At 48.6% G+C, this 27723-nt stretch overlaps 1 protein-coding gene across 1 annotated transcript in view; it reads right to left on the reverse strand.

The window, feature by feature from the left end:
• Nucleotides 1-1688: 1688 nt before the first annotated feature.
• Nucleotides 1689-27723, reverse strand: part of LOC119147808 (tyrosine-protein kinase ZAP-70) — a 28798-nt gene continuing 2763 nt past the window's right edge. The window contains exons 2-13 of the mRNA XM_037387232.1: nucleotides 12319-12775; nucleotides 10820-10980; nucleotides 10029-10167; nucleotides 8371-8449; nucleotides 7606-7646; nucleotides 6399-6447; nucleotides 5642-5822; nucleotides 4766-4972; nucleotides 4308-4500; nucleotides 3595-3735; nucleotides 2968-3080; nucleotides 1689-2607 (exon numbers count right to left, since the gene is read on the reverse strand). Of these exons, the coding sequence (XP_037243129.1) occupies nucleotides 2484-2607; nucleotides 2968-3080; nucleotides 3595-3735; nucleotides 4308-4500; nucleotides 4766-4972; nucleotides 5642-5822; nucleotides 6399-6447; nucleotides 7606-7646; nucleotides 8371-8449; nucleotides 10029-10167; nucleotides 10820-10980; nucleotides 12319-12720 (1830 nt within the window). The 5' untranslated portion in view covers nucleotides 12721-12775 and the 3' untranslated portion in view covers nucleotides 1689-2483. The remainder of the gene's footprint in view (nucleotides 2608-2967; nucleotides 3081-3594; nucleotides 3736-4307; nucleotides 4501-4765; nucleotides 4973-5641; nucleotides 5823-6398; nucleotides 6448-7605; nucleotides 7647-8370; nucleotides 8450-10028; nucleotides 10168-10819; nucleotides 10981-12318; nucleotides 12776-27723) is intronic.

The following is a 27723-nucleotide window of genomic DNA, read 5'->3' on the forward strand; positions in this document are numbered from 1 at the left end:
CCTTTTATCTTATCAGTGACACAGCTCTTGCTCTAACATCCAGAGCCCCTGGGATCAGTCAGTGAAAGGGCTGGCAGAGTGTTTCAATATTCGGACCTGCCAGCAGCAGGCAAGGAGAGAGGTCAGAGCTGGATATATCCGTGCTGTGGTTGGGGAAGAAGAGAGCCTGTCCCAATCTCAGGGCCATTTGCACTGTGGGACCCGGAGATGTGCCTTACTGAGGGGGCTGAGCCCCTTCTGTGATTGCAGACTGGGGATACCCAGGAGGGAGGTAGTGCCTGAAGTCAAAGGAGATTCCCCTTGGGGGTGACTGTCAGACCCTGCACATGCCAAAAGCAGTAGTCACAAAGATGCATGAGTCACAGAGCCCTGTGACTTCAGGCCCTGGTTGTCTCACTCTCTTTTTTCCCCACAGCAACTCCTGACATTTTGTGATGCTCTTGGAACAGCCAGAGCAACATACACAGCCCAGTCGGCTTTCCAGAGGAGAAGCCCTTGCACCTTCTGACATAATCTCAAGGGATTTACGTCCTGTCTGTCAGGATGTAGGCACACACACTCACTTGAAATTGTCTCCAACTAAACCAGAGGTTCCTGTGGAAATACAACTTCTCTGGTACTTTTCTTTCCCATTTGAAGAAACACCAGCAACCAGTTAGCTGAAAATGTAATATGAGAAATCATTTCAAACCAGAAAATTGATTTGTTTCAAAAGAAAAGTCTAAACAAAAAGTTTTGGCAGTGGTTTTCAAGTAGAAAGCACATCGAATCTTATCTTTCCCAGCAAAATAGCTGCTTCGTCTGGGAGGAAAATATGGCATAGGGGATAATTTTTTTCCTGTCTCTGCCACTAGCTCACTGAACAAACAGGAACAAGCCACTTTCTCCTCTGATACCTCTGTTTTCCCCTTTACTGATAGGGATAATAGGTCCATAGCTCTCAAGCATACAAGACAAGCTAACGGGATGGAGAGAGAAAATGCTTTGGCACATAAATGGTTGGTGTCACTGGAGGCTGTAGTGTAAGCAAGGAGAGGGGAACACTTGTTTTTCATCAGACCTAAGTTCTCCGACTGCTTAAACAAGCGATACCAAGGGGTTAATTTAGGCCTTATACCTGAATGCTACCCAGGAACGGTTGCCTTCAGATAAAATCCACCTGCCATTAAGGTTTTAGATAAGGGCTGTGCCCTGGCCTGGACTGTAGCTGTTTATTTTACCTCGGGAACAAGGTACTCTGTGTGAGCTACTGTGTGGCTTTCTGATAGCAGGAGATGGTGAGAGATAAACTTTTCTACTCACTGTATCTCAGGGCTCTGATCTTCTGCTTTCCCCCACTTCCCCAGCCTTCACAACCACTCTGCTCTCTGCAACAGTGGAGACCACAGTCCCCCTCAACATGGGCCATCAATCTACTGCATCCGGGGGTGAGGGCAGACCAGTACAACAAGCCAGGATAGGTGGGTTTCCACAGTAGACTCAGCTGAGCAGCTGGGTATGCCATTAGCTGCAAGAAAGCTGCAAGAAAGCTCCAGCTCTGCAGTGAAACCAGCTCAAGGGTGACCAGGTTGGTGACTCTGCAGTGTTATGGAGAGCATCAAGGAGGGAAACCCTGGCCTAGTGGGGGGAAATTGTCAGCTTGAAGCAGTTGCAAACCTTTATGACAGTTCAATAGTCTGAGCCATAGGTATGTTAAAAAATATAGAGTTTATTTACAGGGTGACCAGTTTTCAGGCTTGAAGAGCAAGATGCTTATTTCATTAGCACAGAGGGGCCAGATGGGATCCAGGAGGTGAGCAGTGGTCCTGGGAGATGAGTTGTTTCAAGAGCCATAACCACCTTGGAGGGCTGTGGCAGTGCAGGGGAGATGTACACCATGCACATGGCAATGCCCCAGGGTGTAAGAGCTGTGGCTGGCAGGGCCCACAGAGGACAAAGCAGCGGCACCATGCAGCTCTGCCCCACTGCTCCTCCGTCTGTCCTGAGAGTGAGCAGAACACCAGCTGCTTCTTGCCCCAAGCCAAGGGGGAGGAGACTTGATGGCTCCCTTTCCTGTGTCACACCCCACACAAACCCCACCAGAAATGTGTACTTGATGGTTTCCTGTGAAAGAAATATTTTTTAAGAGATATGGAAAAATCCAGGTCTGCTGGAGCCAACACAGTTCATCCTTAGTGAGCCTGGTAGGCATTAAGCTCTGAGGCCCTGGGGCAGTTTTGGAAGTGGGCAAGAAGGAATTATAATACTGTTTGTACTGCCCTGTGCTGGGTCAGGCTGGAGATGTAAATCATGGCTGGCTGTTTGGAGACACGAGGCACAGCCAGGTGCCCTTGTCTGCTGTGACAGCATCGTCTCCCAGGTTCTTAGTTCTGGAACTACTTGAGTAACAAAACTGGCATTTGAGAGATTAAAGCAAAAATTCGCAAAGAGCCTTTCCAGGTCCCATGCAGAAAAGGTGTATGTTGAGCAGCAGAGAAGGAAACTCAAAGAAGGGCTGCTTTCAACTTGTCCTCTATCTCTGGCCCATTTTCTGTCTTGGTAGCAATACTGTAGTAGTAGGTGCGGATTATGTTTTCTACAGTAATAAATCCTGGACGCTCTTCCCATCTGCAAGGGCAGAAAGGAACAAACAAAGTCAACAGAAGGGACAAAAGTGGACTGATGCAATGACAAGCACAGAAGAACCTGGCAGGGGAACAGCAGCCCAGTTGTATCAGGGGTTAGGATAGCAGCTGAGACTTTCTGGGACGGAGAGGGTCAAAGGCATAGAGGGACTGACATCTGCTGGGATTGGTATAGGCAAATGGAGGGGTATATTAATATAGAAATAGGTCCATCATTCATTATGAACTGGGGAATGAGACCAAGGCAAGAGACACCATTTGCTTTGTGTTGTCACCATCCAGACAGTGTGTGCTGTTCTGATGGACCTGCCACCCAGCAGAGTTGAGCTAGTGAAAGCCTTACTTGTAGGTCCAGCATTGCTGCATGAGGGCATACATCTCTGCCGGGCAGTCCGTGGGGCAGTCCATGCGCTTCCCTTGCTCTATGAAGCTGATGACCTCTGGGCCTTTCATTTTCTAGGATAGGATCGAGTAGGAAATGCTTTAATGTTTTCAGAGCTCACAGGAGGGTTAGAAGAGACAGATCAGAGCTGGGCCTGGGGTAATGCTTTGGATCCATGCACCACACACCCCATACAGTCACTGTTTTCAATCCTGGCACCCAGCAGTGGTGTCATGCATTGTAGCCAGCCCAGCCTGCAGACTCCATCCCAAGCATAGGCAGAGCAGTGGCCGAGCAACTGATTTTTCAGCTCTGCAAGTGAGCAGAAGGATCAAACAGAAGATCTGCTTTGATTCAAACCCCAATGAATTTTATTTTCTGTTTCTTCTCCTTTAAATGAACACAAAGCTGCAGGATCCTGTTTATGGCAGTGCCCCAGGGCACTTTCATAAACCTATGTTCAACAGTGGGAAAAGCACCCACTGAAGGCAATAGACCTGTAGTTTCAGCGTGTGTCAGGCTATTACAGTGGGAGAGTGGGAGACTAGACTGTGGCATCCATCTCTGATGGACCCAGCTCTGCCTCACCTTGTACGGTTTCTGCCCATAGCTGAAGGCCTCCCACATGGTCACACCGTAGCTCCACACATCACTCTTGCTGGAGAACTTATGATAGAGGATGCACTCTGGGGCATACCATTTCAAGGGCCACTTTCCTGCTGTCCTGGCCTGTAGCAAAGCGAAGAGAAAGATTTCTACCCCGAGACACAGACTGCTATGAGCTTGCTAAATATTTGTGTCAAGTGCAATCCCACATTCCTAAAAAAAAAAAGCCCTGAGCCCCAAACTCCAGCCCACGCTCTGCCGTCTTGTTGGCCCTGGTCAGCCATCCCCAGCTGCAGGACGCTGTTCTGCATTGTCACCCTCCTCCTGCACCCCAGCCCCAAAGCTCAGTGCGGTCATGCACTGGTGCACACTGCTGGGAAGATCAGCACTGACTCACTCTTCATCACCTTCTCTTCTCTGCTCTCTGCTCTGGCTCCTCTCCTATCTCCTCTCTCCTGTCAACCCACTGCACTGCATTCCCCTCCCTGCCTCTGCATCCATCTGAATTTCCTCCTTGACACCTGAAATTTGCAAACCCCTTTTAATGTCACAGCAGTGAGGCCAGCCAGAGTGTGATGTGGTCGTACAGCAGGGCTCCTGGGAAGCGCCCAGACCCCCTGCCTCTGGGGGTCTCAGCCCCCCAGCCAGGAGGGGTCCTGCCAACTATCTGAATCCTTTGCTGTGCTTGCACTTACCTTGTAGTAGCTGTCATCAGCGCCAAGAGCCTTGGAGAGTCCGAAGTCACTGATCTTGGCATAATGCTGGTTGACTAGTAGAACATTTCTGGCTGCCAGGTCCCTGTGGACAAAGTTTTTTTCCTCCAAGTACTTCATCCCCATGGATACTTGATGCATCAGCTCCACAATATTGCTGACTGTAATCTCATCTCTGGGGAAGATGAAAGGACAATGCAGTAATAAAGGACCTGCCATTACTCCGTACACCGTGGTCCCCACCATGTTTTCTAGCTGCAAGGGAGAATGACCATGGACATTTCTGCTCCAGAAGCATCAGTCCCTGTTACCTCACATTAAAAGACATGTCTTTCTGCTGTTATCAGCTTCCCTCCACCTACAAAGCTAGGCTCTCCTGGCAGCAGACAGTTTGATGAGAAGTGCAGAAAATCAGCCAGCCAATTTTATTCAGTACTTACTTCTTGGAAGACAAGAACTTGTTGAGCGGCCCTCCAGAAGCCATCTCCATCACGAGCATCAGGGACTCTGCCTCACAGACCCCAATCATGCGGACAATGTATGGGTTGTCCAGCTGATGCATGATCTGGGCTTCCTTCATCATTTCATCCTTCACTGTTTTCTCGTTGTTGCTCTTCAGCACCTTTATGGCCACATCGATCTGCTTCCTGCACAGGGCGCAGGAGGAAAATGTGTGGCATGAGCTAAACATCAGCTGGACTCATGTATCACAGCCAGGAATGCAAATCACTTCTCACGTGATACTGTTTGATCTCTCAACGGCAATCTCAGCAGCCCAGGCACCCCAGGCCTGCCAGAAGGCCAAAAAGAAAAGGATCACCTCAGCCTTGTAAGTGTTTGTATTTGCCATCTGTAGATCTGAAGGTGCATCACCTCACACACTGAGATCTGCATCATCATTGCCATTTTGCAAGGGGGAAACTCAGGCATAAACTGGGCAAAGGTCATCTTTGTGGACTCACAGGCAACCAGCGACAGAGCCAAGGATGGCACACCTCCTCAGTGGCACTCCTTTGCCCTGGCACAGACCAAGCATGGTCTCAGAAACATGGACTTGCTCAGTCCAGCAAATGCCTTCAGAAGTGGCAGCGTTATGCCCAGGAGTATGCAGTGCAGATTACACTCTCAGGGCAACAAGGCTGTCACTGACAGGCTGTGGAAAGTCATCACTGACCTTCCAGAGTATCTCTTATACCTCCACCCCATTATCACTTTAGGGTCCATCTAGTTAGAAACAGGATAGCTGGGGACACCTCTGAGATCAGCCTGGAGCGGTCTCCTCCGGCTTCCTCAGCATCTTTCAGGGCAGTACTCACTTTCTCATTTTGTAGACTCCTTTCTTGACACAGCCAAAGTTTCCTGCCCCCAGTTCCACTTCATCGATCATCAGGTGGTCCCTCTTCAGGAAAAGTTTCTTATCCTTCAGTTCCTCAGGGTCGCTGTACGGGCTCTCGTAGACACTGGTGTCCATGGGTAGCAGGCGTGACTTTCCTGCACCTTCCCAAGAGATACAGTTGCTTATAAGTGTAAACAACATACCTTTCCCCATCCCTCTCTCCCTCACTGATTGGGAAGGTTTTCTCTAGTCCCTTGGAGAGCTACCCTTCAAGCTCCAACATTCAGGCCTCCCTGGGCATCTCCCTTCCTTTCACAACCCATAGCCCCTCCTAGTTGCAGCTGCTGGAGCAGCCAGGATGGGGAGAGGTGTCTGAGCATTCCCACTCCACATATCAGACCCTGCAGGACCTGGGCATGTGCATGACTTCACCCCACTGAAATACAACTGAATACACTGAGTATTTAGTAGGCAGGATGGAATATGGGGAATAGGACAGGGCTTGATTTACTGGGTGTGATGGGGAATGGGATAGGGCTTGATTTACTGGGAACTGGGTATGAGCAAACACTTGTGCAATATTCTTGTCTCAGGACCCTGAAAAGGCTGGGATGCTCCTGGGTACCTCTGCAAGAAAGGGACTTTGTAGCATGGCTCTTTGACCAGAAAGTGGTACAGGTGTGTCAGGTAACCCCCGTGGCTCCTATTAGGAGGAGAGGGCTTTTAAAGATGCTCACCCACAGGCTCTGGCGTGTATCCGTCTGCATTGAGCAGCCCAAGGTGTCTCTGGAAAAGAAATGGGGATGAAGTGGATGAAGGAACCAGAGGAAAGTGCTTCAGTTTGAAATGGGAGAGGAGAGGGACAGGGAGCCCCTGCAGCCCAACAGAGCCCCAGCCAGTAATTCGCTGTAAAAGGCCCTGAGATGGGTACAAGAGACTGGAGTGGTATCAAGCCGACTGGGATTAAGTACCGTAGAGCCTGAACGCAGCATTGTCCTCCCATAACCAGCCTGTGGGCTGTGTAGGGTGAGCTGCTGAGGGCTCTGTGTTTACCTGAGCAGTGAGGGGCACACACACAGGGCTGCACCTTGCTCTCGGCCCCCTCTGCTTTCCCCAGCCCAAAGTGACAAGTCTCCTGCAGCAGCAGGGGTCATCCCAGCCAAGTCTCTGCAGCTTGCTTTGAGACAAGAAGCAAAGGGAAGCCCAGAGGTAACTCAGCTTGCAGCCAGCACACCTACCTGCCCAAAAAGTGGCCCCTGTGCGCACGCACGGACACTACATACAGCCGCTGTCCCAAAGCAGACAGCAACAAAGCAATATGGTACACATTTTCCCAGCGTAGCTTTGAACACCAACACTGTTTGCAGCAGAGTTGCCACAACACAGGAGCCCACCGTAGCCTGTGTAAGCTCTCTGAGAAGATGGGTGAGTGCTCAGGCCTTTATTTAGCCTCCACTGGGCTCTGGGATGGACTACTCACATAGCCCAAACAAGCTGATTTCAACACAGCTCTGCACGGAGCAGTGACTGAGCACAGACATACCCTGAGGCCAGGGACGCAGAGGGAGCACAAAGACCTGGCCGGTGGCCAGCGGCCAGCAGCAAGGCTGAGTGTTCCCAGAATCCAACCACGTCTTCCTCGCTCCTGCCTGGCAAGGGGGGCAGGGGGGAGAGGGGTCCCCAAGGACAGGCCCACATGTTGCAAGGAGCACAGTATGAATGGAAACCATTTTCAGCTCTAACGGTAGCTGTGCCCAGCTATTCCTCGTCCCCATCCAAGCTGGAAAGGGGACAACATTGCAGCTGGGCTTAATATATTCCATTTGAGTTACTGAGTTTTAGAGAAGAGCGGAGTTTGAAGAGCAGAGTTTTATCAGCAAGCTTGAAAAGCAATAACATTAAACCACTAAGGTACTGATAAAAAAGACCCTTCTCAAAACTTACGCTCATGGAGGGGTGGGTTGGTGGAACTGGTGCTGCAGATGCTGTGAATCAGGAGAGAGAAGTTGTTAGTTAGAGTCTGCCTATGCCTCAAGCAGGATGAGAGCATCAGTTCTTGAAGGACTGCGTGGCCTTTGTCTGATGCCCCGCCAGGGACAGCTTTCCACAGCTTTAGTCAAAAAGTTGTGGAAATGTGCCTGGATGTGAGCATTATTCCCAGACCAGCCCTCAGGGGAGGTGCAGGCCTACTGGAGCCCCCTACAGTCTCCATCAGTCCCAGAGCAGGGACTGGCTGAGCTGTACCCCAGAGCCCCCTGCCCAGGAGAGCAAGGGTCCCATGGGCAGGCTCTGAAGTGATGTTTCTGACACCTGGACCAGGACAAAGTGACCCATGGTTTTGAGCGTTCAGCTCAAGAGACCCACCAGGAGCCAGACTTGCGGGACATGTTGTTTCTTGCTGCCTAAAAAGCGGGTCGTTTTTCAGAAGTCATCTGTTTGGCACCAGAAGTCCCTAATCCATTTGGAGCACTGACTCCCCCATCTGCTCCTGTCTTTTGGCCACCCTAGGCCAGGCCTGGAGAGTGGCCACTTTCAGCAGAAAACATAATGTGAGATTTGCCCAGAGGAGCAGAGACATCACTGTTCCCTCACCACCAAGGTCGGAGCAAGGTTGGACATCGTAAAGGAAACTTGGGCTGGTGCTGTTCAAACTGGCCCCACTTGGTGGTAAACCAAGGCCAGGGATGGCACTGAGGGATGTCAGCTCACCTGGCATGTTGGGGTTGGGGCAGGTTTCCCTCAGATAGAAAATCAGCCCATCCGGTTTGAGTTTTAGGTACTCCACCAACTGAGAAAGGAATCAGAGGAAAAAGAGATTATTGTGAGGAGAAAAGCATCCTCTTTTTTTTGTTGTTGTTTTCTTTTTTTATTTTTTTTCAGGCACTTGTATAGCTTATTATGGTAATGATTTCTCTCAGATTTATGGCAGATGGGGACTATATTTCTTTTTCTCCTCTGGTACCTATGCACTCAGGGATCTCCTAGAGTAAACACTTGCATACCTGGATAACTGCCAGAGCTGGGAAGAACTTGGGAAGTTAGATAAGGACGGAAGAAAGACAAAAGGAAAATCTCCACTAGGAGAGCTGGGTAGGGCATTTTCAGTGTAATGTTATTGTTGTCCCAGCCAGAAAAGTTTTTAAGTCGTGTTGTGTTTGATAAAGCCTGAGAGAAACCTTTTGCTTTCCCAGAGGAACCCCAGGGTTAGCTCTGTGGATCCCGGTCAGTTTTTTGCTGCCACCAGTTCAAGCACAGTGGGGACTTGACTCTGGCTGGAGACAACCAGCCCAGCCCTTGGCCACCAGACCACAGAGGACACAAGGCTTTCTCTTCCCCTTCTCTCTGGCTCAGACTTCATCTGCAACTGGGAGCCTGGCATGGTTCTGTGGCCATAAAAATGCCCCAAAGTCTTTGTTGTCAATCAGTTCAGAGTGAAAACAATCCTGGAAATTTGGAAAATTCAGCAAAACAAGAGTTCTGTCCCCCAGCCAGCCCTGCCCAGGAGGAAGCACTGGTATCTGTTCCCTGGAGCAGGTCCGAGGTGTGTGCCACAGGGCAGAGCCAGGCTCCGGTGGGGCATGCTGCTCCCCAGTAGTGCCAAGAGTTGCTGGACCATGTGTCACATTCCCTTAAAACCCTGCCCCGTCCACACGAGGATTGCTGGGGCATTACAGCCATCTCTGCTTCCCAGAGCCCCTGACTCTCAGGGGTCATAGAATGCGTCTTCTGGCACTTGGATCTTGGTCATGTAAAGATTTTGGCCGCTGTCTCAAGACTTCTGACCTCCCCTACTCTTTGCACAGAAGTCAGTCCCTTGGAACATCCAAGTGGAAATCAGCACACAACAGCGTTGCTGGGCCAGGAGTAGTGTGGGGAGCACTCGGGAGGGACAGCCTGGGATGAGCAATCTCATCAGAGCTGCTGCAGGCAGAGGTCAAGGTGCACACTGTGGCTGAATGTGTGATGTTTGCTGATGGGGTGCAGGTGTCATTAATATAATCATCTCAAGTACCCTGGCTTAAAGCTGGAAATAAAAAGCGCTGATCCTCTTGTTTGCTTGGAGAGGTATGGACTAGTGTAAGGTGTGGGGGCAGTGGTGAAGCCAGCACTATTTCAGAGCTGCTGTAACATCCCAGACTTAGGCCTACTTAGCTAGGAGTGTACAGGAATGAATGTGATGAGGTGAGCTGATAAACAGCCAGACCCAGGGAATGTAAGGGCTTTCTGCAAGGGGCTACAACAATCTATGTACAGTTCTAAAGCTCCACGTGGCCTTTCCTGTCCTTCAGGGCATGGGCAGCTATAACAAGGGAAAAATGCCTTTGCTTTATTAGGACACTAGTGGTCAGCGTCCCACAGCACGGTACCTGCCAGAGCGTGTCGAACTTGGTGCCCTCAGGGATGGAGTACTTGCCGGACTTGTCCTGGTCTATCCGATAGTGATACACTGTTTTGCCATAGATGAGGGAGAGGGCATAGGCACCGTTTTCCTTCCTTTCTCTCAGCCTGGTAGGAGGGAGAACTGTTAAAAGCAACTCTAGGTTTTGCCCTGCAAATTATCATGGCTGCAGCAGTGGCAGGTCACTGGGTGGGCACTTAGTAAGGTGCCCCTGCCCCCCACGTTGGAATTGCCACCTTCCCAACATCCCTCTGCAGAGGCTGAGGAGGGACCCTTCACTTTCAGTCTCTTGCCCCTCTCCTCCACCCTCTCCAGCTAATTCTTTCTTTCCCTAATTCATTCAGAAGATAATTAAATTAAGGGCTGTCTCACCTCAGCAGGGATGCAGAGCAAATGCTTTCTTCTGCATTTTATTGGCCATACATTGTTTACATGTCAGTGTTAAATGTCTTCACCCACTAACCCTATATCTCATATCATCCAGTGCATTAACAAGCATACTTCATAGAGATATCTAAACATGAGAAACAAATAAAGCTCAAGATTGGCTCTTCATGGAGGCCAGATACTGTCTGGACAATGATAGGTTTGAAGGATCAGACCCTGTCTTTGAAAGATCTGTAACCACAGCCTGACCATATTCAGCTAAACCTCCTCCCAGGAACTGTCATGTGAAACAAATAACTGCAGGATAGTGGTGGTGGGGAAATGGTAAAAAGTACAGGGATCACAGCTTCTGCCAGGTTTTTGCATGCTCACAGGAATTTCCCATCAGGTTGTGCCCCTGAGTAGAGCCTCCGTTCAGCTTCATCGCGGGCGATGCTGCCATGGTACCAGGGCATCCTCTCGTGGGCTGTGGTGGCGATGAGCTTCTCCACCTGTGGAGCCTGGCTTATGATGGCCTGTTCAAGCGCATCCCCCTGGAAAACAGTGAGAAATTAGACCTCCTGCCATTCTGCTGCATAGTTGCATGGCTTCAGCACGGTTTATTTTGCACCCTTTGGGGAAGATGACACAGGAAACTTGGAAGGTCTCGTAGTTTAAGTGCCTGTGACCTTAATCAAGCCTATAGCAACAGTGGTTTGAATCATATTCTGCTGCAGAGCAGAATTCCTTCCTTATCTCCATTGGTCCCACTCCTCGAATCCAGCTGAAGTCCGTTGACTTGCTGGTGAGGGAAGAGAGAAGTCATCATATTCATACAGGGGACCTGTATGTCAGGCTCGCAGGGTGTCTGTCTTTCAGCCTCGCATTCCTGGGAAAGCAGGACCTCTTTCTCGAGCTTCTGCCTTCCTGGCTGCTCACTGTCCCCAGACACTACAACTTGTCAGAGCAGTGCAGTCTGGGAGTCATGTGGGAGACCCTAAATTAATTTTACCGGTCCCACACATTTTATAAACAACTGTAGCTTTTCGTTTGCCAGTAGGTGGCAATGTCCTTTGTGTTATCTACCAGTGCCCACAGACCAGCTTCATGGAGAAACCCTATAGGATACCTCATTCTGCCAAGCACCTTTGGTCTAAAATAGGCCGCATGTAGGGGTCTTTCATAGAAAGGCTCCATAAGCAGAATGCCTGAGCCATCTTTCTGCAAGGACTTGGAAGTGTCAAAGTAGTCACTGTCAAAGTGACAGCAAGTAGGAAATTAATTACATGACTGCCAGTGTGACTATTTACAGAGGTTTGCCTTACACATATATTACATATATATTCCAATCCACAATAAAATGCAGGAACGTATGTGTAGCTATTTTTAAATGTAAATAGGCAGAACTGGTCCAGTACCCAGTACCTCACTCTCACAGGCAAAACCTCCACTGACTTTAAAAAGCAAGGAAATCCTGAGCAAGAATTTAAGTCTGGTTTCATTACCAATGTCATGGAGGCACAGGCACCTCATGGAGAGCATTGGTCTAACTGCAGTGAGTGTCCCACATGCTGCAGAGGAGCAAACAGCACATGGGGCAATGCTTGCAAAGTGTGCAGTGAGCTCCAAAGCCCTGCAGAGCAAATGCAACGCCATCTGTTCAGAGGAAGAGCCTGAAGGCTTGGGAAGGTGTTTAGACCTGTTTCTGAAGAAGAAACTGGAAAAGAGAGAGGTTTAAGACTGCTCTTAGTGCCAGCAGCCTCTGAGGAGAAGGACCTTGCTTTACCATGCTCTAAGAGGATAACAGCGACAGAGGAGGTTGGACTGGCAAGCAGCAGTAAGCCCCTGGGGAGCTTGCACAGTCCCACACCACATTTGGCAATGGCCAGTACCTCCAATTTCCACGTCTGCCGGACATATTCGCGCACCATATTGTCCCTCATGCTGTCAAAAACACCAGGCTGGGGCTCCACACCACTGGGGCGGTTGCAGGGCTTGCGGAGGGTGCAGCAGAGCCCGTCGGCATCCTTGGAGTAAAACTCGCAGAGCTCCTCTGGCCCACAGTGTGCTTTGCCCCCTGCAATGGCGTAGGTACCATTCATCTGGCGCTCGATGGCGTAATGGTAAAACTGCAGGTTGCAGACCATGGAGAGGACGTACCCCCCCAGACTGCGCAGGCACTGCCGCAGCAGGAACAGCCCGTCCGACATCCCCGCCAGCTTGAGGTACTCCTCCGCTTCTGACCTGGCAATACTGCCATAGTAAAAGGGCAGGTGAGCAGCAGCATCGGGCATCTCTGTGCGCTTACCAGGACTGCTTGGGTTGGCTCAAACACTGCCGCTGCTCTATCTGGAAGAGAGAAGCAAAATTCTTCACTGACATATAATTCTGCAAAAAGGTTTAATTGGAATTCAGATTCATCTGTCTAGAGGTTCTTAGGCCCTCAGCTGGCTGCCTGCAGGGTTGTTTCAAACATAACATGAAGAGCAGCAGTGGGTGCACTCATATCCCAGCCAGAGAATCCCACAGTGATTCTTCTATCCTGCCCTGAATGGAGCTAGAAATTGTTAGTAAAAATCCATCCAATCTTGATTTAAAGATTTTAAGCAATCGGGAATGCACTGAATGCTACAATTAATTGTTTCAATGCTTATTTACCTTCACTATTAAAAATGTGCTTCTTACATCCATCCCGAAGTTTTTAGCTTTGACTTCCTACTATTTTCTCTACAGGCCTGTTCACAATAAAAGGAAATTCTTTTGCTGCTCTGAATGAATTAATTTTGCCATGAGGGTCTGTAAGGCCAAAATCTTAAAAGCAATATGATTAAAACACGAGATTGATATTAAATGTCTAAAAAATGTATAGATACATAATTGCACCAAACAAGATAAACCCAAGTGGTTCGGAGCAGACATTAACCGTCAGTTGACAGGAACAAGAAGGAACTTTCTTCTAATTGTCTCTTGAAAAAATTATGGATTTTTTTCCCACAATACCTGAATCTGGCTGGCTTCTGAATTTGGCCAATACTCTGATTTTGTCTGGCAGTTCCTATTTCTACATTGTGCACATGCTCCAGAGGAAGCTGGAGCTCAGCGGCCAGCCATCACTGCAAAGTGAGTTTAATCCCACTGTCTCTGTCAAGCTGCAACATGCAAGCGTTCTTGGAGCCTCCTGTTCAGCACAGCCTAAAACCAGAAACAAACTTACCGCCGCGCTGCTGCAGACCCTTGCAGTGGGAATCCAGCGAGAAATGGCACTTCATTGACTGAGGCACTGCCAAGCCCCTTCTGCCAAAGACCTATAAGTCTTGTATCGAATCATCTAAAATCCCACCCACAAACAGAAGCCAATTTCCGGTGATTAATGGAAATGTTATCATATTTAAAGGATCTCATTTGTTCCTTGGAGCCTGATCTTCAATTTTGTCATTGCGCAGATGCTGACCCAGAAAAGATGTGTTTGTCTCCATCCGCATTTCCTGCAAATGCATCACTCACGTTCAGACCAAAGAACACATCAGCTCTTCGGCCAGCACGCTGGGTGTTTGCTGGGATTCTCCCCAACGTAGCTCTCATTTCGGAACATGACAGGAGAGGTTGCTGCTCAATGGGTTGTGCCCACTGCACTATTCCAGAAGTGGCATCTGCTCTCAGGCAGGGGCTGGAGCTGTGTCTGGGCTGGTGGTCAGCCTTGCTCCATCTCACCCAGCCTACTTCAGACCACTCAGCAGCATGGTGGCAGGGCTGCCAGCCTCTGGGACCACCGGAGCTGTGAAGGGGTTGGCTGGACACGTGCTCTGTATCAGCTGGAACAGGACAGGGTTCAGGTGGAAACTGCTCAGGAGAGACCATTTTGGTGGTGTGCACCCCGCTCTGCCCAGCCTACAATAGCAAACACCCACAGGGAGCTGGATTTATGGCAACCAGATTCTTCTCTACCTATTTATTTGTTGCCTTCATTAAGCCCAGAAATGGCCCTGATGAGAACAGGAAGGGAGAGCAGGCTCTGACAAGGGGGTGTTTTGGCTGAGGCAGGAAACCACAACAGGAAGCTGCCAGTGGCGTTTGCAGCTTGGGTGCAGGACTAGCGTCAACCGTACCAGACACAGCACAAATAAGCCTGAGTTGTGAAGCCCCTTTCATCAAATTCATCAAATGAAGCCAAGTGGGGTCTTGGCAGACCTGCCAGTCTGGGACACAGAAGGCGAATGAAAACACCATGTAGCTCAGACCCTAACTGGAGTCAGTGCTTGGAACCAAAGCAAACGGCCTAATCCCTTCATGCCTCCAAGCATAAAGCAGCTCAGACGCTGGACAGACAGGCATAGCCCCCAGGTTCAGCTCCTGCAACGAGATGAGACGATCGCCAGGTCTCCCCAACCTCAGCCTGGTCCCAGGGGAGAGCAGATCCCAGGAAGGTGGGTTGAAGGATGTGAGGAGTGAGGATTGCAATCTTCCTTTTAACTGTAGCGTCAGGCTCATGAGTCACATTCACAAGTCAAGGAAGAGGAAGTGCTGAGTGGGCAGCGGAAGGTCGATGGCCGCCTTCATGTGCTACTAATTTCCACTAGCTACCTGGGATAAACAGTGATTATGTACAAGGACGCTGCACCCAAAGATGCTGATTTCCTTTTCTGGAAAGTCCAGGACCAGAACATCACAGCAAATGGAACGTGTTTGCCAGTTGTTCAGACAGGTGAAAATGAGACGGCAGAAGCCACTGATGACCACTGAGCTCAGAGTTTCCAGCTGCCTACACAGGAGGTTCTGTTATAAGCAGATTGGCTTTCCTCTCCAAGCACAGGGCTGTGAGTCAAGAAAGTCTCACAGAGATAGGAGAACGAACCCAGGGATCAGAGGTTGGTTCAGGCTACGCCAACCATTTCACACGAGCCTTGCTGCCACAAGTGAACCCTATTAGAAAATTACCCTTATTCAAAAAAACCTCTGCATCTCCAGCCTTGAGGGAAAGTTACCCCCTGAAGTCTGAGACCAGATTTGAACAGGATGATTTATAGCCCCTCTAAAGCTCTTGCTTTAAAAAAGTTTGTCCTACTGTCCTGGTGCTTTCTGTTGCCCATACACCAGCCCAGGGTCTTCTGGGCATAGCTAAGCTTCTCCTCCAAACCACAGCTCTGTTCCTTAGCAGTACCTCTGGGTGGACCTGAGCAACCCTGATACAACCTCAACAGACCTGCACAAACCTCATAAAACTTTGTTTTCCTGCACTGTGAAATGCAGATGAAAAGGAGCACCTATTTCATGGACTGCTTTCTTATGAGCATAACAACTAGTGCCAGGAAGCTGTGCAAGGACCCTCCACCACTATTTTGAGTAACAGGACCTGATTTTTTCCAGCACCTGTTTAATCTCTGTCCCTTGGGCTGCAGCAACCCAGATGCTGGGTGTTCCTGTGGGCTTCAGGTGCTGCCCCCAGCTTAGAGACAGTAGTCAGGGAGAGCAGTCAGAAAACCAGGGATAATGGCCATGTCTGCAAGCTGGTGTTAATGATGTGAAGATGCACTGAAAAAAACAACACCCACGTAAAAAGGAGTTGGATTTGTGCACCATGACACACAGGAAAGCCAGGCAGGAAGCTATTGAGATGTCAGTCAATCAGATCTATATATAGCTGGCCACTTGCTTTTACTTAGATCAGACAAGAACCGTCAGGAACTGGTTTGATTTTGTAATTTCTCAGAATAGCAGAACCACTTTGTGTGAATCTGGAGCCAGTCCCCGAAAGCAGTGGGGTGCACTTATGAAACCGGAGGAGGCACCGACAAACTGTAGCATCCTGTTCGGACCGTATTTGCTGTAGCATCGTCCTGGCCCTGATAATCCCTTGTAACACAGCCCTGGCTGGCGGGGCTGGCACTTTAAGGCGGCCGGGGCAGCCTGGGGGGAGGAAGGGGCTCTCCGGGGCTGTCCCCGAGCAGCTGGGAGAGCTGGGGAATGGGAACCCTGTGAGGAGGAACCGGCTTGGAGGCGTAAAAAGGGCAGCCAGGTCTGTGCTTTGGAGCTGGTGGTAGGAGCTGCTGCTGAGGTTTGTGTTGGCAGTGTGGGGAGGGGTGTTTGTAACGATTCTCTACAGGTGATTAATTGGGGAGGGGGGAGAGTAAGCTGAGAGTAAGATCTTCGGTGGTAAGTGTGCTCGTGGTATTGCTGAAAGGTGAGGTCTGTCTGACAGGGGTTAGGGTCTCTGAGCTCCTCTGGGGGCCACTTCTGCTGCCCCCCTGGGGCTGGGGGTGTTGGGGGGTGCATGTCTGAACTGTGGCACAGGCAGCAGGGTGGGTTGCTGGTGGGCTGGGGGAGCAGCCCAGCTTTAGGGGCTTTCCTGCCCTGCTGGCAGGAGTGCTGCATGGGTAAAGGCAGCTGAGTGGGTGCAGGGCATCAGTTCTGTCCTGAGCTCCTAACTGGGTCGTGCTGCCTCCTTGTCTCCTCCTGATGTGAAATGGCCTCTCTGACCATCTCGTGGGAAGGAACAAGGCTTCTCATGCTGCCTTGCCTAGGCCTGCCTGCAATCAATGCAGGAATAAATGTCCTGTTTTACATGCTGTTTACAGCACCTTCCCTTCGGTGCTTTAGGGGAGTGCTGAGTAAAGGTTTGTGCCCAAGATTATCTTAATCCCCCCTATTTACTGAGCTTTCCAGGAGTGGCTGCAGGAGCTCTGCTAGTCCCTGACGGCCAGCTGGCTGCAGGAGTGGGGCTGAGCCTGATGGGCACAGACTGTGGCGCAGTGAAGGTGTAGGCAGGATTTAGAGGTGGGAGCAGGGTGTGAGGTGCAGAGAGATGGCAGAACGCAGAGCGAGTCTCAAGCAGCAACTGCTTCCTGCTGTGTGCAGAGGTGATGGGCATGGACAGTGACCTGGCTTCCCTGGGGCTGCAGAGGAGCAGCTGCCTACCATACCTTCCCCTGGATTCCCCTCGGCTACTCCTGATTATATCAGAAAACTAGACGTACAGTGGAGAACCTGGTTAAAGGATGTGAAGGGCTATAAAATGTCTGCAGCATACAAGTTCCCTTTCCAAGTTATTCTTCCCAGGAGTAGCTGGCACTGTGCAAAAGGATGAACTAAAGAGCTGATTCCTAGAGCTCAGGCACACGTTTGGATTTTTTTAATCCTAAATAATAAAAGACTTAAAATAACTTGGATTCAACTTGAAATGCTTCTTAGTTCAAAGAAAAATAAAACCTGAAAATCTTAACTTTTAATTGACCTGACTACATTCTTCTAATTGATGTTTAATTTTTATTTATATACTCCATGGCAGCTCTTCCTAAGATTTCCTCATGAGCACTTACATTCCTGGCTATAGCTTTCCTAACCTCCCTGCTGACTACTCATTAAAACCTCAGCTACTCAACCATTTATTAACACTTGAACTATGTGTGAGTGGGAGTTCATGAAAGTGTGAGTCCATGTTTGTACTCATAAAAAGTGCGCATTCTGCTTGCATGTGAAGATAATAATCTTTTCTAATTCTCCGTGAGTATTACTGACTCAGTCCTGCCTGAAATGGTTGTGTTTACAAAACTCCACAGAAAAACCTGCCTGATTTCCACTGAGGACCTTGTCTGCTCTTGCTGTCCTTGAAGCAAGCAGGTAAATCCAAACTGCCCCTCCACTGCCTGTGGATCCCAGGCCAGGTGCAGAAATGCTTCATATACCTCCTCTCCCTTTGAAGTGGAACACGGGAGCCATTTGGCCCCAGGGAAAATCCAGAGTCCTTTTTTGAAGGAAAAATGTTAAATTCCACAGCAATACTTGCAAGGCCCATGGAGGGACCAGGTGCTCCTGTGATGCAGTCAGTGTGGAGGCTTCTAACAGTGACAGGACTGTACCAGATCCAGGCTTTGAGAAAAGCTGGTGCCATGGAAATCAGTACCCCTCTTCCCCCTTCTAAATCCTTGGCCAGAGACCTAGTGGCACCGTGTCAGAGTATTATTGGAGGTTAAAAATAAATGGTAGGGATGGTTCTGCTCAAATGCTTGTGGCCTTGGTCTTATGGTACATGTATGCTAGAAACAGCCACTGCTGACCCAGTGGCAGGGCTAATGGGTGACTGGTTTTCTGTGCTTCCTTCCACCCAGGACATGAGCTAGGCAGGCTGCCTTGGGTCCCCTCAGCTCTGTTAAAACACATTCCCGTGAGCCACTGCTGTTGCTTGCAGTTCATGTTAGAGAGGTCAATACATGAGGATGCTGCTCACAGCCCTTCCTGCAGTGCCACCCTGACACTCGCTGGTATCTGTGCCTAGAGGCTGAGAAGTTGCCATGTGTCACCTCTGCTCCCATCTTGCAGCTCTCGGATCATTACCTCTTGCTGCTCTGTTTTGACTTGGCCACTCTGAACCTGCCTGAGTAGGCAAGGGTGCTCATCCTTCTCCAAAAGGGAGAAACAGTGCAATAGAGCATGGAAAATTGATTACATGCTTGTTTGGTGCAGTCAGATGGCAATAAAGGCCTGAGCTCATTCATACCCTGCTGGGGACTTGTTTTCCTTCTGTGGTTATTTGTCAAATGCTAATGAGCGGAAGCAATTTGCTCCTCTAGCTTTGAGAGCAGGAGACGGCAGGGGGGGGGGCTGGGGAGGGAGAAGGCCACCTGCAGGGGTCCTGGTGGGTGTAACTACCTTTTTTGTTCAAGCTGTTGTTTTAACGGCTGGGATTGCCTTGTTCCCAGAAAGCAGTTTTCTGGTGTAACCCTGCTTCCTCTGAGTTTTTCACAGATGCTTGTGAGCCTGCAACACAGCTGTCTCAGCGGTAGCATCAGGTGCCTCCCCAGAGGAGAGTGGGGCAGATATTTCTGCAGTGCCATAGCAAGGAAGTCAAACAGGCAGCGTGCAGTCCTCTGATCCAAAGCCCAGTGAGAACTCTGCAGTAGGAAGTACCAATGCATCTCTGAAACGTGGAGATGGTGTGTTACTACTTATGGATTAACACAGCTGAATTGTTGTACGCACAGACTTGTTTCCTATTCACATTGTGGTCATGCCCATGGTGTATCACATGCTCTTTCTGGCAGAGTGGTACTGTCTCTTACTAAAACCTTGTCTGGTTGTATGCGCTTGGAGGATATGGATGGAAAGATGCAACCAAGCATGTGGATCTCTGTGCTCCTCAGCACCCAAGGAGTGCAGCACAGAGCAATGCAAGTTGCTGCTCCTAGTCTGCTTTGTGCTGGCTGATCACTGGCCACAGAGCTGACTAGTTCTGCCACCAACTATAGGAGTTTTGGCTAAATACTTGGCTCTTTCCCTAAAGAAAAGCGTATTGGTTCTTTATCTAGTGCTTATCTTCCATTAAAAGATCCCTGAGCAAGAGTTTAGCCTAGGTAGGCATCTGGTAGACCCTGATAAATCAGAATGTAAAGAACCATGGTTTTCTTAAAATGCTGCAACGAATGGCACAGAAAATATATCTGAATGCAGTTCTTTGTTTAAACTCAAGCTGACATTAGTATTTCAGGAACGTCCAGTGATGTAGACGGCACAAATACCCTGAAATTGGTGTTCTGCACTGAAGAGAGCTTTGCTGTGGGCTTCAGTGGCTGGGTTAAGTGCAGGAACAGAAACGGGAGTTTTGGTGTCACACGCAGCTACCCTGGGAGCTGCCCTTGCTACTGGTTTGTAGTAGTATCTCCTCACAAGCTAAATGTCCCTAGCAAGCAGCTTTGCCCTCGGGGCAGCTGTGGAGTAAATGAGGTGCTGGGGTTCAGGAGCAGGGTGACACTGCTATGTGATGGGGTAAAGCAAAGTCACTGTGTTGTCCCAAGGCAGCTTGTGCTCATCTGTTCATGTGGATTTAGTTTGGAAGGCTGTGAAAACACCCTGCTGATCCTTTGTAGAACCACTGAAAACACGCCTGGCTCCAGACCCATTGATCCTTAACAGCTCTTAATTAGGGTCTAACATACATAGTTAAACACAGGACATGCCGTTTCCTGCCTGGTATCCCTGAGTGCTGTTGTGGTCTGATAACTCAGCTATGGGTCATTGTGTCTAAACAAATTATGTCAAGATGTTTGTCCTGGGGATGAGTTGAGCACAGAGCTTGTCCCTGCCACAAAGGTGGAGCTGGTGTTGACATCTAACCAGAGATAAAAGTCTACTCCAGCAGGATCCTCTGGGTTTTGAGTCTAGCAGATCGTTTTGTGGAGCCAATGACAGAAAAATGCAGTAACTTACGCATAAGTTGAAGGAGAAGGGCTCTGGGTTTTTCCTTTCTTCTACCTTACCTTGTGAAGGGCTTTAGCTGACATAACAACTTGGCACACAACATCATGGTCCTAGAGACTGACTCCTGCCAGTACAGAGCATTTGGGGAGTGGCAAGTTGCAGAAAGACTAAATGAGATATTTACGTGAGGGATTGATGGTGAGCCTGTGGCTTAAGTCCATTTCTTGGCACTACTACAAGTAGCACAGCCCTCAGCATGGTGCAGTAAAGGTGACACAGAGGGCTTGAGCCACATCGCTGCAAGAGCACTGGCTGTGATGCATCTTACTGGAAATAAGTTTGTTCTGTCCTGCACTGGCTTGGGTCTTTCTGATGACACCGAGCAGGTACCTTCTCTGGAAGGACTGAAAGGTTTGATGCTGCTCTGAACAATGTGCCCTTCTCATTTCTCCCCACCCCCCCCGCCGCTTCAGGTGGTGAAGTAGCTGACAACTCTTATTTCCAACCACAAAATGAGTGGTTTTTTTTACATACACATCTGCATTTATGCTTTGCCTTTGCTGTTTAAAAATAAATGTAGTAGCTGAGCTTAAAGTTTAGCAGCATTTCTCTTTTGCAGTGCCTAGAGACTCCCTGGAAGATCGCAGCCACCATCCCCGCTGCATAGAAGTGCGCAGTCTATCGCGAAAAGCCCAGGAAGAAGAAAAGATGGGGAGGAAGAGATAGAGGCAGATTGAGGAGAGTAGGACTGTTGTGTGCACAGTTGCAATCAGGCCAGGTGTACAGCTCCAAGCTCTTGTTCCTTGGCTCCTGGTGTACAGGGCTCTGCAGCCACCAGGCTATGATGCCTTCCTGATGCGGCACTGACTCTTTGTATTGCACTTGGTAGGGTGTTGGGTTATCAGGTCCACTGTGGGGGGAGACAAGCTGTCTGGAGGGTAACAGTGGGCTCACCCACCTGCTGGCCAACCTTCAGTTAAAAGCTCCTCTCAAATGCTTCATAGGAGTTAAAACTTGATTCAGTGAAAATATATTGCATCTGAGATGCAGGGTAGTGCTGAGCTGCTGGTTGGGTTTCAGTCCTTTAATCATTCTGCCTTAATTTACAGTTACAGTGTCTCCATTAGTAACATCTCCCTACTGAGCATAAGCTCATCTCTGCTTTGGTCATTGGGCAGTTTCATATAGTAAATACTGTCAGACGTTGGTTGGTCTGGCCAAAACTACCTGGCTTCTCCTCTGCCTACTAGATAAGATTTATTTTTAAGGTATTCTCACTCTGGACAGTATCTCTATGCAGATGTGGCACTTCACATGTTTATTCTGGTTTTATATTCCTCCTCTGAAGCCATCCCAGGAGCTCTGCATGTCCCTCTTGGAGAGGAGGAGAATGGGGACAGGGAAGCAGGCAGTTGCGATTCAAGCCACTACTGAGCTAGGTCATACTAGTGCTGTGTCACTACCACGTGTTGGTTGCCTGAGCTTTGGCCTGGACCAAGGTTTCCATGTACCCTGAGCTGCCCCAAACCTGTACACAGCCACTGGATGGGAGGTTTGCCGGGGGGCATGTCGGGGGGCTGTTACAGCTCACCAGCAGGGAGCCCACACTGCTGCAGTGGCTCTCCAGACGCCTCTGAAGCAGATAGAAGATGAGGATGAATCATCGCAGCTACCCCCAGTATGGGGCACGGCAGGTTTTGTGCTCAGCAGTGCTGGCACAGGAGTGCTTGAAACAGGGAGACAACCTTCTCTAGCACTGCTAGAGGAGATTTAGGCAGGCAGAGTATAAATATCCAACTCACAAGTTGGCCAAGATACTGAAGCAACTTCTCTATGCTTGCAGTAAGTGTCATGGGCTCTAATAGTCATGAGTCACAGGGTTTCTCAGTCTCACTTTGAAAGCCCAGGTGAAGGGGGCTAGCAGCAGACCCAAACATGACAAAATGAATGTTGGGCATCTGGTGTTCGCCACCGGCGCTGCAGCCGTGGTGCTGGCTTTTATGAACAGAATATTACTGTAAGTAAAGTAGGTGAAACCTGCTGCCAGGTGGGGGGGGAGGCTGGCAGAGTACTGGGTGCACTAATTGCTTCTCAGACATACAAAGATGAGTTTTGTTTACATAGAACAGACCAAAACAGTTCCTGTGGTTTAAAAAATACAAAATAAAATAAATACCGCTAATGTGGTTCTGTACCAGTGGCAAACATGATCCCAGCACCTTGGCACTTTTGAGATTACTTATTTCAGTAGGTGTTTTGATACTGGAAGTGTTAGAAATATCACAAATTCAGGAGAGAGCAGAGAAAGCAGTAAAGGGCCTGACTGGACTGGTTGATGAGTACAGCTCTTAGGGATGGAGTACACACATTAGCTGTTGACCAAGAGTGAGAGGGGAAAGTTTGAGAGCAAGGTAAATGTACCTAAAAAGCATGATCATCTTTCAAGAGGAAAAGCTGTTTTGGATGTGCTGATAAGATGATATGGCAATAAAGTAGAAGATATTGGAACAGGCTGCCCAAGGGCGTGGTGGCATCACTGTCCCTGGAGGTGTTTAAGAAACACGTGGATGTGGTGCTTAGGGATGTGGTTTAGTGGTGAACTTGGCAGTCCTGGGTTAACGGTTAGACTTGATAATCTTGAAGGTCTTTTCCAACTTAAGTGATTCTGTGATTCTATATTAATCAGTGGAAAGTAAGTCTGATTATCAAGAAACATTTCCTAACAAGAAGATTCATCAGGATGTGGAACAGGGGAAATAGTGGAAGTCCTGCTGCTAGTCACTTAACACTGGATCAGAAAATGTAGTGTAGGGAACAATCCTCTACAGGCAGGAAGAAACTGGGATGAGCTAATAGGACTTTCCCATATCTAATTTCTGCAATTCTGAGTTCCATTAGGGAAAATAATACTTTCAGTTTCTTTCTCTGGCCAATGTAATTTCCAGTTCAGCCAGCATTCTGTGGAAAAACGTTGAATGCAGAAGCATTTTGCTTCTTCTGTAGACATTTTGGTGGTCTTTTGTTGAACATTGGTGTCTGAAATGAGAATGAAGCCCTCTACTTTCTTGCAGACTGGGCTTACATGCACAGCAGTAAATATTCTCCAGCACAGATTTATAATGTGACTCAGTGGTCAGCTACATGATGACTAAGTTGAAAAAATAGCTCATTCTCCATGGTCTGGTAAGCTCTTTGCTTTTGTCCTTTCTGTACTGTCAACGGGAGGTTTTTAGGGCATTAATCAGTGGCTACCCATGCTCAGTCTGTTCTTAAATGGGCAAAATGCACCATCTCCTTAACTTTTCCACCAAGCAAAACTATCTTTGAGCTAACCTTGCAGTTGAACATCCTGTTGCAAGCAACTGTCCTCTTTTCCCTCTTGGATCCAAGACGCTAAAATGAGCAGCAGAGGGTTAACACTGTCTTACAGAAAACCTTCTAGTCACATAACTTCTGCTTCACCCTCCTGCAACCTCCCCCTGTCAGCGGGGTGTGTGGGTTACCAATAGCCCATCAAAACAAATTCTCCAAGGAGAACGCAGTGGTCCAAGGAAGAGGGCTTCGTGCTGCAAAGCCATCTAGGCTGCTGGATCGCATCCAGCCACGGTGGGACAGGCTCCATGTTCTTGCCTGGCAGTTGTTTGGGCATTGCTGGCAGAATTGTTGTTGCTCTCGCAGCCCACTGCATAGCGGGTGTGTCTCGGCAGCAACAATTAGTTGCAAATAAGCTTTTCTTCAGCACACTCAGCAGAAACTAAGTGGAAATCCTTCCAGGTCCCAGGGAAGCCAGGGCACTGGCAGCTGTGCAGGGCATGTCCTGCCCTGCGTGGGCCCAGCTGAGTTCCCAGAAGTGCCCAGTGCTGTTTAACCCCTACCCTTGTAACGTGATTTTGGAGAGATGCAGGTGGCATTGAACGCCCCTGAAAATTTTGCCTGTGCCTCTGGCACCTCTTGCCACATTTTTCTGTGTCTGCAGGACTTACCTCTAGACTATTGTCTGTTCCTGCATCAAAATTATGTTCCTTGGAGCACTACTTTCTGGCTCTTTTTCCCGGCTCAGTCACAGCACTAGAGTCTGTGCTGAGTACCCATCTTCACAGTTTGACTCTAGCAGGACCCTCGCCGATACCCCTCCATCCTTTATTGCTTGACTTAATAATACCCACAGGACCTTGAATATCTGATGTAGGATTTTTAGGGGGATGCTTCTTCCACTGTTTTTTAGAAATGTGTGTAGTCTCACACTCTTCTCTAGGGCTATATTAACTTAATAAAATAAGGCTGTAGTTGTCATATAATATTTATGCTGGGAACTCCTACCTCTACCTTCTTAGCTCCGCTCATGAACGATTATAATCTCCTCAGATAAGAAATGAGGGGCAAACCATACGTGTACAACTTCACAAGTAATCTTCAGAATCTACACAAACATCTAACAGGAAAAGGGTCATGGTTTTTACTCTTGCTAACTTTTCACCTGCCCTACAAATCTCAACAACTTTTTGGATTTCAGTGTGATCTGCTCCAGAGCTGCACACTGGGAGTTTTCTAATGAGATGGAGAAGAAGCAGGTAGGAGCAGGATAGCAGATAGGCAAGGATAAAAACAAATAATCTGTTCTTTACTGGCCCAACCTGTCATAACTTTGTTTACTTAATAGGCTTCTGCTGAGGGATTATTTAGAAGCTTTTCAGAAGCACAAATTAAGTTGGTTTGTTGGTGGTTTTTTTAAGTCTTTAAGGACTTAAAATACTCAGCTGGCTTCAGTCTCCTGCTCTTTTTGGCCAGAACGAGAGAACGTGGGCAAAATGTGGTTGTGTTAGGCATATCAGATGCAGACAGACTTTTTCTGAGATTTGAGCTTGATATTTGAGTCAATGACTGATAGATAATGGGTCTGGTATCTCTTCCAGTTTTGTTATCTGCTTTTCTGTCCAGCTAATTGTGGCAGGCAGCAACAACTCTTAAGTGCCTGGAGAGAGTGATTTTAAAGTTTTTTTAATGTCAAATCCTCATGAAATAAGGTCTGAGACTACTTTCACTAATATTATCCAGGTGCTTGTGTACTCATAGTTAGCAGATAACATGACCAAGCTGCTTTTTCTGGGGTTATTTTGCTGCTCAGTCATTTCTGCTTTGCAGTTTTGCAGCTCATCCCCATGCTGCCTGACCCAGGACCCTTCCAGCAGCCCCTGGCAGAATCCAGTGCATTCCATTGACTCCATCCTGTTGCAGTGCTAGTGGAGGTCTGAGCAGCCCTGCCAACTCTCCCGGCAGATGAACTGGAAGGCTCAGTGTTGTGCTTTAGGCTTTTAATGCTTGGCGACAGGATTTTCACAGTATGTGTCTAGGAAAGCTTTAAAATTGCTTATCTGCTTTGTAACCTTGCTGTGCTTCAGTGCTGGCTGCCAGCTGGAAAACCTGGCAGATAGCAAGCAGTTCTCCTAGGAGCCGGGACTGTTCCCTGTGCCTTCCGAGGCTTTACACCAGATTTTGTCATGGTTGAGGAGAACTTTGGTCCTTGAAAGTGTGCTGATGGTGGATGTGCTCTACACCCATGTGCTACTTTTCAATTCTTCTAGATTTCTAGGCATCTGAGGGATGGCATGGATGATCCCTCTTCTGCAACTGGGGAAGCTGAGAGGCAGAAGAGCTCATGCCACAGTACTGCAGCAGGCTGGAGTTCTCCCAGGTTACACACTTTCACATTATGCTGCCTATCACGGCAAGCACATTGCATTTCTAGATGATCTATGATGGGCCTTGGAAAAAGTCTTTTTGTCATCTTTATGCATGCTTTATCATGACCAGTGAGGCTCTGAACTGAGGTTTCTTGTGCCGTTTTAAAATCCTGTGGAATTTTCAGAAAAATACAGCATCACGTGAAGCATCTTACCTCATTTACTATGCCAGATCCCTAAAGGTGTTTGAGTTAACTCACTGCAACAATTGTGTGTTGTCTTGTCCCCTCAGGGGCACCCAGGAGATGAAGTGATTGCTTTCTGATGTACTTCAGGATTACTCAGAATAAAAACAGCTATGTATATATATCCCAAGGTACAAGTGACAGGCCTTGCCTAAATTTTCAACTTTAGCATTTGTACTCTATGGCTTATGTGCATTTGTCCCTGCTAAAGTAATTCTGTCATCAGCTGAGACAAATTTATAAACCCTCCTGCCATCCCTTCAGGTCCAGATTAGCTATGCAGTTGCTAATAGTTTCAGTCCTGTGAGTGTGGTTTTTGCGTACTTAGGAGTAGTGTCCAAGTACTGGGTTGCTGCAGAGGATTCCTGTGTTCTGATGCACCTGCAGAAGGTCCTGGGTGAATCGGGTGCTCATGCAGGGTCCAGCTAATGGCATGGAGAAGTGCTTGGTAGCTGTGGCTGCTTTTAACACCTGTTGTCCATAAAGATACTGCACTAGTATTGCACTGGGTGACCACAGCTGAGCGTTTCCAGTCCCTGAGCCAGCTCGGGTACCTCTGCACAGTGAATGTAGGGCAGGGGCCGGCACTGATCAGCAGAACTGCAGAAAGTCAGGCACCCTGATCCTGTTGAAAGCCTAAGACTGTCACATAGGCTGGGCTGAGAGGCTTCAGCCTTCTGTGACTTATAAAACTAGGTCTTTGGCTACGCTGCCCTGGCATGAACTAGGAGATGATGGCAGTTAGCAACCCTGTTCCTTTCAATAGTCACAAGTGGTTTGAGGTCATGCTTCCACCAGGGTCTTCTGAAGATGCTCTGTTAGGTGATGAACTTCATGTCCTCACACTTGCTCCTTGGCACTTGCTACTCACTAAAGTAGCCACAGGGAAGTGGGAGATGGTTCTTGTATTGCCAAGAGCACGTTTAACATCCCACAAAATACCTTCCCAGCTTTGTAAAAAAGGGCCAGAACAGTGGTAAGCCACACAGTCTGATTGGAGCCAGGGGCATGGCACTGGCAGACCTGGCAGCTCCTGGCTTTAAGGTTATAAACTAGGCAAATAAAATAGAAAGACAGCTCAGAACCTAAGTTATCTGGAACATGACAGCAACATTTATTGAGCATCAGTTCTGTTTGAAGTTTTAAAAGACAAAAGATGAATCTGAGGTTGAAATCTAATCTG

This window comes from Falco rusticolus, chromosome 4 (genome assembly GCF_015220075.1).
Source record: "Falco rusticolus isolate bFalRus1 chromosome 4, bFalRus1.pri, whole genome shotgun sequence".
In the NCBI taxonomy this organism is placed as follows: domain Eukaryota; kingdom Metazoa; phylum Chordata; class Aves; order Falconiformes; family Falconidae; genus Falco; species Falco rusticolus.